Source organism: Fulmarus glacialis, unplaced genomic scaffold (assembly GCF_000690835.1).
Source record: "Fulmarus glacialis isolate BGI_N327 unplaced genomic scaffold, ASM69083v1 scaffold8548, whole genome shotgun sequence".
NCBI lineage: Eukaryota > Metazoa > Chordata > Aves > Procellariiformes > Procellariidae > Fulmarus > Fulmarus glacialis.
In genome coordinates, this window is record NW_009226284.1 from 13,186 (window position 1) to 27,994 (window position 14,809).

General features: G+C 45.0%; 1 protein-coding gene across 1 annotated transcript; it reads left to right on the forward strand.

The window, feature by feature from the left end:
• Positions 1-6,483: 6,483 nt before the first annotated feature.
• On the forward strand, positions 6,484-13,988 carry LOC104080381 (ly6/PLAUR domain-containing protein 2-like). The gene is made up of 3 exons (XM_009582756.1): positions 6,484-6,535; positions 12,782-12,901; positions 13,777-13,988. The coding sequence occupies exons 1-3, from the start codon at positions 6,484-6,486 to the stop codon at positions 13,986-13,988; spliced, it is 384 nt and encodes a 127-aa protein (XP_009581051.1).
• Positions 13,989-14,809: the final 821 nt, after the last annotated feature.

Sequence of the window (14,809 nt, forward strand, 5' to 3'; positions counted from 1 at the left end):
CCATGCATGCACCACCATGAAGTGATGGAGATCAAGATCCTGAGAGAGGGGAACAAGACAAAAAGCAGCGTCACAACCCTGGAGTCAGCACGGATTCACAAAGGGGAAATTATGCCTCACTGGCCTGATAGCCTTCAATGATGAGGTGACTGGCTTGGTGGATGATGCGAGAGAAGTGGATATTGTTTATCTCTACCTTATTAAGGTAGAGATATTTCAACCCTGTCTCCCACAATGTCCGCATAGACAAGTTGACAAAGTATGGGTGATAGAAGTGGACAGCGAGGTGGACTGAAAACTGGTGGAGCAACTGGGCCCAGAGGCTTGTGATGAGTGGCACAAAGTCCAGTTGGAGGCAAGTCACTAGTGGGGTACCGCAGGACTCAATACTGTTCATCATCTTCGTTAATGACCTTGATGATGTGGGCAGAGCCCACCTTCAGCAAGTTTCCAGATGATACAAAACTAGGAGGAGTGGCTAGCGAGGTGGACTGAAAACTGGTGGAGCAACTGGGCCCAGAGGCTTGTGATGAGTGGCACAAAGTCCAGTTGGAGGCAAGTCACTAGTGGGGTACCGCAGGACTCAATACTGTTCATCATCTTCGTTAATGACCTTGATGATGTGGGCAGAGCCCACCTTCAGCAAGTTTCCAGATGATACAAAACTAGGAGGAGTGGCTGATACACCAGAAGGGTGTGCTGTCATTCAGAGGGACCCGGACAGGTTGGAAAAATGGGGCAACCTCAGGAAGTTCAGCAAATGGAAATGCAAATCTTGCATCTGGGGAGGAACAACCCCAGATACCAGGACAGGCTGTGGGCTGATAGGATAGAAAGCAGCTTTGCAGAGAAAAAACTCAGGGTTGTGGTGGACACCAAGTTGCACATGAATCAGCAATGTTCCTTGGCGGCAAAGAAGGCCACCAGCCTCCTGGGCTGCATTAGGCAAGGCATTGCCAGCAGGTCAAGGAAGGTGATCCTTCCCCCCTACTCAGCACTTGTGAGGCCACACCTGGAGTCCTGTGTCCAGTTCTGGGCTCCCCAGTACAGGTGATACATGGATATACTGGAGAAAGTCCAACGAAGGGCCACAAAGACAATGAAGGGGCTGGAGCATCTCTCCTATGAGGAGAAGCTGAGAGATCGGGGACTTTTCAGTCTGGAAAACGGAAGGTTCAGGGGGGGATCTTATCAATGTCTATAAACATCTGAAGGGAGGGTGATTAGAGGGCAGAGCCAGGCTCTTCTCAGTGGTGCCCTGTGCCAGGACAAGAGGCAAAGGGCACAAACTGGAACACAGGAAATTCCATTTAAACATGAGAAAAATCTTTACTAGAAGTGTGGTTGAATGCTGAAAAAGCCTGCCCACAGAGGTCATGGAGTTTCCATCTTTGATGCTATTCAAACCCAACTGGACACAGCCCTGGGCAACCCGCTCTAGTGACACTACTTTGAGCAGAGGGGTTGGACTAGACCATCTCCAGAGGTCCCTGCCAAGCTCAACCATTTTGTGATTTGTGTTAATTCTGCTGCTGGTGTGGCTGGGGGTGTTTGCGCTCCTCTGCTTTGTGACAAGTGCCCATGAACTGATCTTGTCTCCCACAAACCTTCCTTTGCCCGTTTGCCAGGATCATCAAATGGGCTGAACTGCTCACCTGGCTGAGAAACATCACCGCAGGGCTGCTTCCCTCACCTTTACCAGGGACAAATGCTCCAGGAGCCAGAAGTTTTTTGGTCAGAAGCTTTTTCCTGAAATCCTCAAGCATCCGGAGGCCAAACCTGGGATGTTTCTTGCAGCTGGTGGGAGACGGGCTGAGCCTATCACCTGGGCAGTGGGGATATCTCCAAGACATTCAGGTTTTCTACTGGTTCGGGCAGACTGAACCTGGAGACACACTCCTCAGCCAGAGACGTGGGTATTAGACTGCAGCATTAGAGGGAGATGAAAAGGGCTTGGAGGCAAAGCTGTTTCCTTTCAGTCAGGTGATTTACTGTTTTACATGTGTTGTCCTTGTTCTTCCCTTCTGGGTCAATGAGAAGTGACTCAGATAGGAAAGTATCTCTTGTTCATGGGACTAAGTCTTGAAGGAATGTAGGGGATAATTAAAGCAGGTGACAGCTAAGCTGAACAAGTGATTTACGTTCCTGCGTTGTTAACAATGCCTTGGAAAGCTGGTTGGAGCAAACAAGTGATTACTCCCTCAGTCAGTCAGGGTTGATGGGAAGGGAAAAGATACCGGCTTGAAAGCAAAAAGAAAAAAAGGAAACTAGAAAAATTTGATAGGGAAGGAAGACAAATTCCCCCTAGTTATAAATATATGATCAATCCTTTCTATGCACGTTATGAACAGAGAGGGAGCACATGCTTTAGTAGTTACTAACTCCCATAAGATTCCCCCATAGGACCACTGTATCCATATGCTAGCCACTGGACAGACAAGTGATAAATATGAAAGTCCCACCCGGAAAGAGTTAAGTGCTACAGAGAGGTTAGTCTAACTAATAACCTAGTTAAGAGGTACCTGCATTGAGTTCAAAGTGAAAAAAAAAAAAACAAACAGGTTGGGAAAAACAAAAAGGCAGGTGAATCATTACATACAGGGAACAGGACTCCCTATAAAAATAAATCATCTTGTTCCCTACCTTCCTGTCCTGGTGAGTATACAAAGCATCACTAATTCTCAGGCACGGCATATAACACATGCCTGGGGCAGAGGGGATAGCCATAGTGAGGTCCGGTGGGAATTTGGGAAGAGCAGCAGAGTTAATGAAACCCTTCGTACTTGCGGGCTGGTCTGATCTGTCTGTCCCAGATCCTGCACTAACCAGCATCCCTTATGTCCCAGTCCAGTACCAAGGTGGAAACAGTGTGGAGAGAGCTGCCAAGTTTTCTGTACCCGTCTGCAGCTCCAATCGATAGCAGACTGACCTGCTACCAGCTGTGAAAGTCACACCTCTCTGCTCAGCAGGGTGCTTTGAGTTTATGGCTCGTCAGACTGAGGGGACACATGCCCTTTCCCCAAGGGAACCTTCCAACAACTCAGTTGCAGGAATCACCCGACCTTTACATGCTCAATAAGCTTGAGAGAGGGCTGAAGTGTCTTGCAAAGATGTGCCAGTATAATGGTTTTAAAGCCAGGCAGAGACATGTTGGATCTTGGCCATACATTGTAGGGAATTGTAGTAAAATCTATTAGTAGGAATAAGGCTGCTGTGACTAATGAGCTAATGAGTGATGCCTGAGTGGAAATGGCTCTAAGAGAGCTGCAGGGTTGGATTCCTGATGCATTATTCATAGGGATAGGCCAGATTCAGGCTTGGCACTGTTTATTTTTTACTTTGCTTTTCCAGGTTTCTCTTTAACTTTTAAAGACATTCCTCATCAATGGAGAAAATGGAGGAGGGCAAAGATATCTGTTTAATTCCCCTCTTTTAGGTGCAAAGCGGCTCTCATCTCTGGAGAATTGTGGTTTCTGTGAGAGATAGATGGGGGACATGATGCGTCAGAGGTGAAGTTCATGGTAATTTAATCTCTGGCACTTTGTACACCAGCAGGTTTACTAATTAGACTAACCCATCCTTGCTGCTGGCTTCCTTAAGTGGCTGTCATCATTGACACTGTTTTGAAGCTGTTAGGAGAAAACTGTGAATTGTTTGAACAAATCTCCTCTTTAGCCTTTCTAATACAGAGCTTATATTGTAGTCATGATCATGCACTAGCAATATCTACAATGGGGAAACTGAGGTTAATTTTCCAAGGTCAGCTAGCAAATCATTGACAGAGCTTAGATTAAGCCTCTAAGTATGTGGCTTTCAGGCCAGCATTCACTCCTGTTGCTTCTAGTAAAACTCATGCACCTCCTATCAAAGTTGCACAAAAATAGCAGAAGAGCACTGATGAAAAAGGAGCACTAACTAGTGGTTAAACCATGTGGAATACAATGCTGGCTCTATTTGGAGAGTTGCTACTACCTTGCTCCATGATCCTAATTAACCTCTCTGCATCTCAGCTTCCTTATGTCTGATATTGAGATAGTAGTATTTACTCATCTGACAGGAATATTTTTGGGTTTAACCTACTTGTAGGTGTGCAGCAAAAGATTAACACTAGCGTACGACACTGTCATGTCAGCACCCTTCCACATCTACCTTTGAATCCAATCATAGCTTTTGCTTGTACATCTGTCTGCTCTGGAATGCTGTGGGATTCCTAGGAGATATATAAAGAGCTGATTAGAATCAAGAAAATGGAGAGTTTAAAATGATCAAGTCAAGTATTGGGAGGTTACGGGATTTGGAGGCTATTTCCATGCAACTGTTGCAGGACCGCTCCCATCAGATGAAGATGCCTCCACCCAGAGGCTGTCTCAGCTGGCCAGGTAGGGCAGGAAAGGGGTTTGGCACAGGTTTCTCAGGCTGGAAGTAAATATTTGACTCTAAACTTTTCCTTTCATTTATGATAACAGACTCTTCTGAAATGCAGAGAGTTCTTGTACTAATTTGCCTTTAAATACATACACTAGAAAATGTCTTTTTTTTCAAATCTATCTTGTGGGTTGTTGAGGCAGATTTATACAGCTTGTGTCTTTTTATTTTTTTTTCTCTGTAGTTAATGGAAACCCCCCAACACAATAGGCTGTGATTACCCACAAAAGAATAAAAAGGAGTTCAACAAAATGCTGTTTGAGTGTTCCTGTTAGTTCTTGTTATTTCTTTGGTGACTTGCCAACACTGCAAGGCAATTGCATACCATGTGCGTAAAAGAGGAACCATTTCAGGTGATGCTTAAAGACTCAGATAAGATCAACTGAAACTATAAGCAAATAAGGTATGTTGTCAGCCCCCCAAAACAACCCTCGAAACTGAAGGAGCGCACAGGATTCAAGCAGGGTGTTGGCATATATTCTTCCATCCAAAACCTTATAATGTGATGAAGATCACATTTCAGATGTGCATGTGAAACCAATCACCTAGCACACATTGTTTGAGGCCACTTAATACCAGAAACTAGAAACCACACCCCTTTCCATGTTCAGTTGTGTTGTTTTTTTTTTTCCTAACAACAAAACAAACACGATCAGTGTATTTCCCATTTCTTAATAGGATTATAAAATTCTCTGCTGAACATGAGGAATGACAAACCAAGAATAAACCAAAATGCCTTTCCTTAGATAATTTTGGGCTGGAAATAACTGCTAAACTTTCATAACCAACATAATGACTGTATTATGGAGGCAATGTGAAGACAATGGGACCGAATTCCTGAGAGTGTAGATCACCCAGAAGTGTCATTTGTAAGTGAGTCAGGGCTTGCTAAAATGATGAGACGTCATGGGAGCTTTTGGTTTGGAGAGATGAGAACTGGGTTGTTTATCTGGGAATAACAGAAGACCGTATACTTTTAACATTTCAAGAATTTGAGTGATACTAACCCTGAATAAAGTTCCTCCAATGGTGCGATAGATAACAAAGGTGGTGGGAATATCTCCAAGAACATCTTTATTTCAACTTTCCCTCCTTTCTTTCCTTACTAAAAGTGTGTGTTGGGGGAGCACTTGGCATAACCACAGAAAGGCACTTTACCAGTTTTTGCTATTCCACAATCAAACTGCCCATCACTGGCCTGAGGCACAGGAGAAGCAGGCAGATGCCTGGGGCAGCAGGGTTTGGGGATGGGAAAGCCAAGGTTTTTGGAAAGCAAAGATGTTGTGGGCTTGCTGCCGCACTTGGAGAGGGTTGGCTCAGACCAGAGCGGCTTCTCCATGCACCATCCTTCCTGAACAGCTCAGGGTAGTAAGCCTGAGACACTCCCTTGGACCAGACTTTCATGGCCTGGTCCTGTTGTTTTCCCAGTGTTCCCTCCACCTGTGTCTTGTAGAGGACAGGGAGACGAGAGAGGGAGACGGCATACTCCCACCCACAGCCCCCTGAAACCCTGCTCACAGCTTGGGGAGAGGTATTACAGTACCAAAACCCCGACCGTGCTGTTTCCAGTGAATAAGGGATTGCTTAGTCAGCTTTCCACTTCTCTTCCTGATGATAAACTCTGGTCCCTTGAGCCTTGCTGTTCACAGCTACAGATGCTTTTTTCCAGGATTCGTGGAAGCCACCCAGGTCTCTCTAACCACTACAAAAAAGAAGAAATATCAACAAACTTCAAGGCAAGGCATAGCCACTGGGATTATTTAATACCCCTGGGTTTACACATCATTCCTAGACAAAAAGCACCCAGCCTAAACAACCTCAGCTATTGTCCATCATGCAAACCTCATTTTCTTCTCCAAGGAACACGAAAAGAGATGACGGTATGGCAGGAGGTGGGGCTTGCTTGGTAGCTCATTCAATACATTTTATAGCTCAACCAGACTCGTTTTTCCAGTAGAATTGGATCTTGGGTTGGAATCGGTACATGGCAAGCCACCAGGAGGTGTCCCATTAAAGCCAACGGTGAAGAGCGGACCAGGTGACGAGGGGCCGTGCAAGATGAAGGTGTTTCTGTCTCTTCTGTTGGTTGCCGTTGCTTGCATGGAATTCGGTAAGTTCCTGCTCTGTCTTATCCAAACTCCTGCAGGAGATGCATGGGATGGGGTGCATCCTGTTCCCTCTGATGTCCATGACTCCCACTTTGAGCAGTTTTCAGCAAAAAATCTGTCTCTGGAATATTTCTAGCTTGTCAGATGTTCAGGATCATCATGGTCTCATTGGGATTGTTAGTTCAGACTCTTTAGGAAGTGTTACAAGACAAAAGGTGATTATATCGTGTCATTTCTTTAATGCAATTTCCAGCTCTCACTTTTTACTGTTTTTGTGCAATCTGACTCTCATCTTCTGGGTTTTTTTGTTGCCTTTTTTTTTTGTATTTCTGTTCCTCTTTTGATATTTAACCCTGAAGCCAGCTAGCCAGTTTAATGCAGTGTGTGTAGCGGCTCTCTCTAATTACATGTTGCATGTGTGATTTATTAAACTTCATCCATTAGGAGTGGGAAAGATGGACTGGGAAACTAAGCTGGTGGCCCAGGTACTGCAGAGCTGATGCTTCCAGCTCTGTTTAGTAACACACTGTGGTCTGCATGAAGTCAAAGACAATTTCGGCAGGCCACCTTGGAAAACAAACAAGCATGAAGTGTTTTGGGGATTTTCCCCATTTGCAGGAGGATTTGTGGGTTTGTCACCACAGGGATTGACCCCCACCATCCTCCCTCCCTCCTTTCTGTCCCTATTAGGCCACCTGACACCTCGCTGGAGGGGGTAGGCTTGAAGCACAGGGTCAAGGTGGGCAGCCAACAGCAGCCTGATGTTGAGGGTGACCCATCTGGGATGTGGAGGTAGGGAAGAGGCCCCATGAGTCCATCTGTACAGGGATGCCACGCAAACCTTACTCTTACATTTCCAGCAGTGAGATTCAGTGTGATTCAGTTGCTTCTCCTCCATCACCAACTCCACGAAGCCAAACACGGAGGCGTGTTTGGGATAGGAGTGATTTTATTCCCTAGGAAGTAGGGAATCCCCTCATTGCAGGCAGCCCTACGTGAGTGGTGATGCCATAACCTCTAATGGTGGAAGGTGACTGCATAGTGGAAAGGACACCCTGGCGTAGACTCCCCATCCATTGATGCTGCCACCAGAATAACTTCTTGCACACAAACTTATTTTATACTGGCGATCAGAGTCCGTGTTAGCCTGGGTGACCAAGGTAAGTCCAATGCAGGGTAAGTGCAGGAGCTGTGATTGTTAATTGGGGTATTTGCGTGCTCCTCAGTAGTCCTCCAGATCCAGGCAGTGGAGGGTCTGATTTTATCTGTGCCTGACTGGGATGTGGAGCTATGTTAGGATTTTTTCCTTTGTATTTATTTCCTTCCTATGTAAGGATGTTTTCCTTCCTCCATCTTTGGGTCTGTACGGGGGATTCAGCAAGAGAGGGACAAGTGGGTGGAGAAAGAAGCGGGGTTTGGAGGATTTTGGGGGAGAACACAGTTGCTGTTTGGAGAGGCAGACCCAGAGCTGGAACAGTAGCCCTCTCTTTTGTGTAATGCACTGACTGTCCTGTTATCTCTAAGACATGTGTCCTGGCTCTGGTCACTCATAGTTCAAAGCCTTGGGGTGCTTGTGCTGTGTCAAGATCAATGGGAGCTTCATGTGCTTACCACAGCTGCTACAGTAGAGATCAATCATCATTGGTCTCCAGAGCAGGAGATATTTCCTTTCATCATTATTCCCTGTTCATTCTGGGGATTCGTGTCTGCTTATCAATGGAAAGACAGCAGTTCAGAGAGGAACATCTTTTATTAATGGAGGACGGCTTGGAGAGAAGGGGACTCTATAGTCAGATCTCCTCAAGGGATGGGCAGGAATCTGAAAGGCAGAACAGAGCAGGAAAGCAATGGGGTGGGATACAAATTTGGTCTAGGATTGACTCACCAACTTAATTTTGCCATCCTACTTAATAAGACTTTGTCAAGAGTTGGGCAGCTGGTGAGCAGAAGTTCCTGCTGTGACCCAGTGCTGCCACCTGTCTCCCTTCTGGTCCTTCCCCTCTTCCCTGTCCCATTCAGGTAGGTATAGTCAGGATGGATGCTTTGATTTGGCAGGCAAACATCGGCAGATTTTGGAAACTTCGTAGTGGATTTGGCAAGCAGGATTTTCTTCTGCACACTCTCTCCTCTGCAAAGCTGGGATAAAACCATGACGCATCTGCAGTTCCCCCAAGCTTTCTTCTGAGCATGAGTGGAATCTGTGTAATTTTAGCATTTTCTGGAAAGGCAGTCAGAGTTGAAGGATGGAAGATCTGCCAATATCCAAGTGAAGCTAGTAAAAACTCTTCTAAGAAATTCCAAGATTTTCTGCTTTTTTATCTCCCCTTTTGATTTCAGCACTCTAAAAATAATGTGCTATAACTAAATTGAAATCTTTTAGCATTTTATATCTACCTCTTCTTTTAAAGAAGGCTTCTAACTTGTCTCTATTCCTTTTTATAGTGTAATTTCATTTTTAAGCTACTACATGTCTGCTTGTCTATGTGTAAGTTCATAAGCTCTTAAAACAAAAAGGAACCACTATAGTTTTGTTACCTTCACAAATATCTACCCTTCACGAATAGGCCAGAGAGATATTCCAAAGCTTGCTTAAAACAGGGCTTTTAGACCACAAGTCTTTAAGTCTCCAAATCATGGTGTTTCTTCCCTGCTCTGTCAGATGCCAGCTGACTATTGCTGCTGAAGAGCTGCCTCATTTGCAAAGGTAAAGTTGTTTCATTCCAGTTTTTGGTTATTTTACTGTATTAAACACTTCCTGATCTGCTATCTTTTCCATCTCAAAAAAACCCACCAAAACCAAAACGCCCTCATATCTATGGCTGCTATTTAACATATTTAGCTGTGTTTGAACCTGTTAGTCTCAGTAAAGTAATGAAAATACTGGGTTTGCACATGTTGGGGTCAATGCTCTCTTAATTTGATGTCCCTTTGTGCTTATGTTTTGATTTTTTTTTTTTTCTTTTTTCTTTTTTCAAAGAGGAACACAAATGCTGTGGCTTTGATTTGGCCAGTGATGAGTATCACGAAATCTGAGACTAATGATGAAGCTTCCTCCCTAAAGATGTATTTGACAGCTGTCAGACAGAGAATTGATGCAAACAAAGCATCAATTCACAACAAGCAAAACAGAATAATAAAGTGAGCTTTGAATAAAAGCAAGATAATTGCTGGGTCTTTTAATAAAAGGGCTCTTTCGGCTTACTAGTTAGGGTGAAGTTGCATTGTCTATTTTCATAAGGTGGCTTGCTTGCCTGAGCCTGCTGTTATGACACCCCATTTTAGGTGTGTTGAGATGAGCTGAATTGTTTTTCTTTTTCAGTGGGGTTTGAAGGGATTTCAGTAGGGCTGTCACACAGATGGGGTGAGAACTGCTTTCCAAATAGATCAAGGAGGGGCTGCTGCTCTGTGATGGTACCAAAATGCATTGCTATGCCTGTAAGTCACACAAATTCAGGTGTCTAGCTGGGGATGGAAAAGAGGACCTAGATCAGGTGTTGCGTTCCTCAGAAAGACCTGCAGAGTGCAAAGTGCCCCGAAAACCTTGTCAAAAAATCGCTTCCTTCACGATAGGAAGTACCAGATGCTATTTTGGCTTGATATCTTTAGCTTGGAGTGCTCTGGAAACACTGCATCACAACAACCTGGGCTCTTCAGTGTCTCTCTCTAAAACCTCTTCATCTCAAAAGGCTTTAGGCACTGAAGGACTTGGGCTGTGGTTATTCTGCCTGTCTAGGAGCTAATTGGTACCTGCAGGCTTGTAAGAGCCTTTGCAGGTCAAGAGGGAGGTGATGAAGAGCATCTAGGAACTGGTGAATGATGAGACAGGGTGAGCTGCCTTGGACTGGATTTGGGGACTCGGGTACCAAAGTCTGTTTTTATGGTCTGTGTCTAGAGTGGTACATGTCCCCAGGAGTCTATGATTATGGCCACTGTCATCTTTTTAAAATAACTTTTTACACATTCTTCTCATGAAACCAGAATCTCAGCACAGGTGAAAGATTGTGCTTATTTGTTCTCATGGCTCAGTAAATTTGATGGAGACAGTTCCTTCTCTCTGGGACACTCTCCTACCCGAGAGCTCCCAGTCTTTGGAAAGAGCCAACAGAGTGGACAGCACCAGATTAAATTCTCCCTGCTGCAGCTCACATTCAAGTCTGATTTCTCTTTGTATCTAGATCCTTCACCAAGGGGAAGTCATGCTTGACCAACTTGATAGACATCTATGATGAGATGAATGGCCTGGTAGATGAGCTGAGAGCAGTGCATATTGCCTACCTGGACTTCAGGAAGGTCTTTGACAGTCTCCCATAAGATCCTCATAGACAAGCTGTTGAGATTATGGGCTGGATGAGCAGCCAGTGAGGTGGGTTGAAAACTGGCTGAATGGCCGAGCCCAGGGAGTGGTGATCACTGGCACAAAGCCTACTTGAAGTCTAGTAACTTGAGGTGTACCCCAGAGGTCAATACTGGGTTCAGTCCTTTTTAACATTGTCATCAATGATCTGGATGATGAGACAGAGTGTACCCTCAGCAAGTTTGTGGATGACACAAAACGGGGAGGATTGGCCGATACACCAGATGGTCATGCTGCCATCCAGAGGGACCTTGCCAGGCTGGAGAAATGGGTTGACAGGAACCTCGTGCAATTCAACAAGGGGAAGTGCAAAGTCATACACCTGGGGAGGAATAACCTCATGCACCAATGTATGCTGGGGGTCATCCAGCTGGAAAGCAGCTTGGCTGAAAATGACCTGGGGGTCCTGGTGGACACCAGCTTGAACATGAGCCAGCAATGTGCCCTTGTGGCAAAGAAGGCTAATGGTGTTGCATTAGATGAAGTATTGCCTGCAGATCAAGGGAGGTGATCCTTCCCCTCTACTTGACACTGGTGAGGCCACACATGGAGTACTGTGTCCAGTTCTGGGCTCCCCAGTAAAACAGAGCCATGGACATGGACACAGTCCAAGGAAGGGACACAAAGATGAGCACTTCTCCTCTGAGGAAAAGCTGAGAGAGCTGGGACATCAGCAAACACTTTGTTACTATGAGGGTGACTGAACACTGGCACAGGTTGCCCAGGGGGGTTGTGGAGTCTCCGTCCTTGGAGATATTAAAAACCCAGCTGGACACGGTTCTGGGCAACTGGCTTTAGGTGGTCCTGCTTGAGCAGGGGGATTGGACCAGATGACCTCCAGAGGTCCCTTCCAACCTCCACCATTCTGTGATTCTGTGAGTCTGTGAGTCTATCTTCTCTTTCTGATGCTCTACTAATGCAAAGGCAAGGAGAAAAGCAGAGGCAAAGTAAGAAAAGGAGTTGAGGTAAACCAGCTACAAGTATGTTTACTCTCTTGTGGGAATAACACAGATTAAAGGAACTTGGGGATGTGGTTGGCTGGCAAGCAGAACAGTTAGATACCTGGCATAAACATGTGAAGCAGGGCCTATTGGCTAATTGTGATAATGATTAAAATAAAAACATCTCGCTAATTGCACAATTGAAGTATTGGACTTCTCTTGGGTCCCTGCATGTCTTAGCTGTCTGCTGGCACACAGGGCAAGATCTTTAAAGAATTCAGGTGCTGAAGTGTCACATTTTGTAAATTCTGTCTGCTGGCATCCAGCCACTGCACTGAATAGTCATCCCTGTCTTAGGCAACCCAATAACCCCCACAGCGGTAAGGAAGAAGTAGGTGGGTCAAGCAGCTTCTCCTTGCTATTTTCATTAATTTACTCTTGATTTTTTTTTTTTATTACCCTCATAATTTTTGTTAGAGTTGGGATGTCCCAGCATATTGAGCCCATATTTACTGCATGTTCTAGGGTGCAGGTCCAAAAATTAAGTAAAATCACCTTTATACTCTCTTGTGGACTACTTAAGACCTATCTGCAAAAAAAGCCAACCTACCAAACCCCTAATAAAAAAGCAAGAGCAGAAGGACCATCTTTGTGCCCCAAACATTCAGCACCCTGATGTTGATAGGACTTCCCTGTATCATGGGGTCTTCTGTGCGTGTGGCTCTCTCTTCCTTGACTTGTTACAGGAGGTCTGAACCCACATCTGAGGCTGTGCTTTGAACACGAGACTACTGTATTTCTCATTCCCATCGGTACAAATACCTTTTACTATTCCATTCTTGTTCTCAGTATGAGTATTTTGGAGAGATACCCTCCCCAGAGGTACCTGGAGGGGCATGGACAGAATCTGGTGGTCCACACTAAGCCCAACCTCATGTTTTTCCTCCTTGCAGCCCAAACCTTGCAATGTTACACTTGCCATGAACCTACCCCTGTTGATAAGTGCTTGATGATCCAGAACTGCACGAAGAACGAAACCATGTGCAAGACTACTATGTATTCGCTGGAGGACGGTAAGGGCAATTACTTCTTTATCCATATTTTTAACATGAGTCAGTGTTTCTACAGAAGACTGCTGGTGTGGGGAGCAGTACCTTTTCTCACTTAAATATATAAGCCTGTACGAGAGCTCCCACGGGGCAGAGAGCAGTCTCCTGCTGCTGCAGAAAGCAGTCTTCATGTGAGTGAATACTTGGTGAATGCAAGCTCATAGTTAATGCTGAGCGTTGAGCATCATTAGAAAAAACATGTTGACTTGAGCTTGAGGCATGGAGCTAAAGAGTTTTGGCTCTCCGGACCGTTTGCATGGGTGTGGGTTAAACAGTGTCTCCTGATCCGAGAACTATTTATGAAAGCTGGGTGGAGAGGCCAGTAGAGATGAGCCAAGCTCAGTAAGGTGGGGACACCAACTTCTGGTCATTTGGAGGCAAGACAGAAATGCCTCTGAGTTCTCTGGAGTTCTCAGGAAGGCACCGTCAGTCTGACTGGTGACCCTACAGGTCATAACCTGTCCAAATAAAGAAATGCACTGTGAAGATGGAGGCTCGCTCTTTTGCATGGTCCTGCTGATAAGGCTCTGGTTGCACACGGGAGAGGCAGGAGATAGTAAGTAGAATCAAAGCAGAGGCAGAAAAAGTGCCTAACTGACCTTGTGCAGGGTAAAGTTGATCCAGGCAGGACACAAAGGACGCAAGATGTTGTTCAGCTTGCAGCCACTCAGTGGGAACTGTTTCCTATATTCCTGGTAGAAAGATAGACCAATTGTGTTTGAACTGGAGCTAAGACTTCGGTGGTGAAGGCAGCTAATGTTTCAGTAGGGACTTCAGTAGGAGAGTTCTCCTCCATTCCTCCCATTCCTAACTGTTCCTTCTTTCTTGCTTTGTTGTAGTTTATCCCTTCATGGGAGTCTCGACCGTCACCAAGATGTGCTCTTCCATCTGCATCCCATCTGATGTGGAGGGGATTGGCATGACGCGCCCCGTCTCCTGCTGTTACTCTGACTTGTGCAACACCGATGGAGCAGCTAGTTTGAGGATCAGCTTTGTGCCAGTTGGGATGCTAGCAAGTTCCCTTTGTGCCCTCTTCTGGACTAGGCTGTGAGGAGCTGATGGGGAGGTCTTTCATGCTGAAGAACCCAATGAAGAAGAGAATAAACCCCTGCCAGTCCACTTTTCTGTTTGAATGTCTCATGGATAACCCTGAATAGCTCCCAGAAATTGCTTTTTTAGTACCTGCCCTTTTCCCACGACCAAGAGAGAAGCAAAACTCAGGAAGTCCCGACACAAATTTTTGAATTGACTCTTCAACAACTCCCACAAAATTAACTCTGGACTTTCTTTGCTGGGCTGGTTTGGTTGGTTTTGAACTAAAAAAATCTGCTGTATGAAGTATATTTAAAGCAAAAAAACTTGCGCTAAGAACCTTCCATACTTCCTTAGAGCATTTTCCCCAGGTGTTAGCCAGCAGAATAGCTGAATTAGCCAGTCTTCTCAGATGAAATTCAGTTATGTGGCAGGTCCTCTCCACCCCACAGTTTTGCTGGCTTTTTGTGCTATCTAGATCTCCTTCTTTGTACACAAGAAATTAAGGAGACATTTCTGTGTCCAGAATATGAGGCAGGAGACTAAACTTCCCTTGCCAATGACCTGATCCAAAGAGGCTAAAATCTCTTGTTTTCTGTACCCTTTTAAGCAGAATAAAAAGAATGTTGTGTTAAAACTGTAGTAATCAATAAAGTTATTTATAGTGTACCTGTCCTCTGATAAAGATTTTATTTTATTTTATTTTATTTTATTTTATTTTATTTTATTTCCTGCCTCCAGTTCCACCTTTCAGTATTGTTTATACAGTGAGATGAGTTAGGTTTTGCGGTCAGTCTTGCAGCAGATGTGTAAGACATTTCCCATTATCCCCCACTGGCA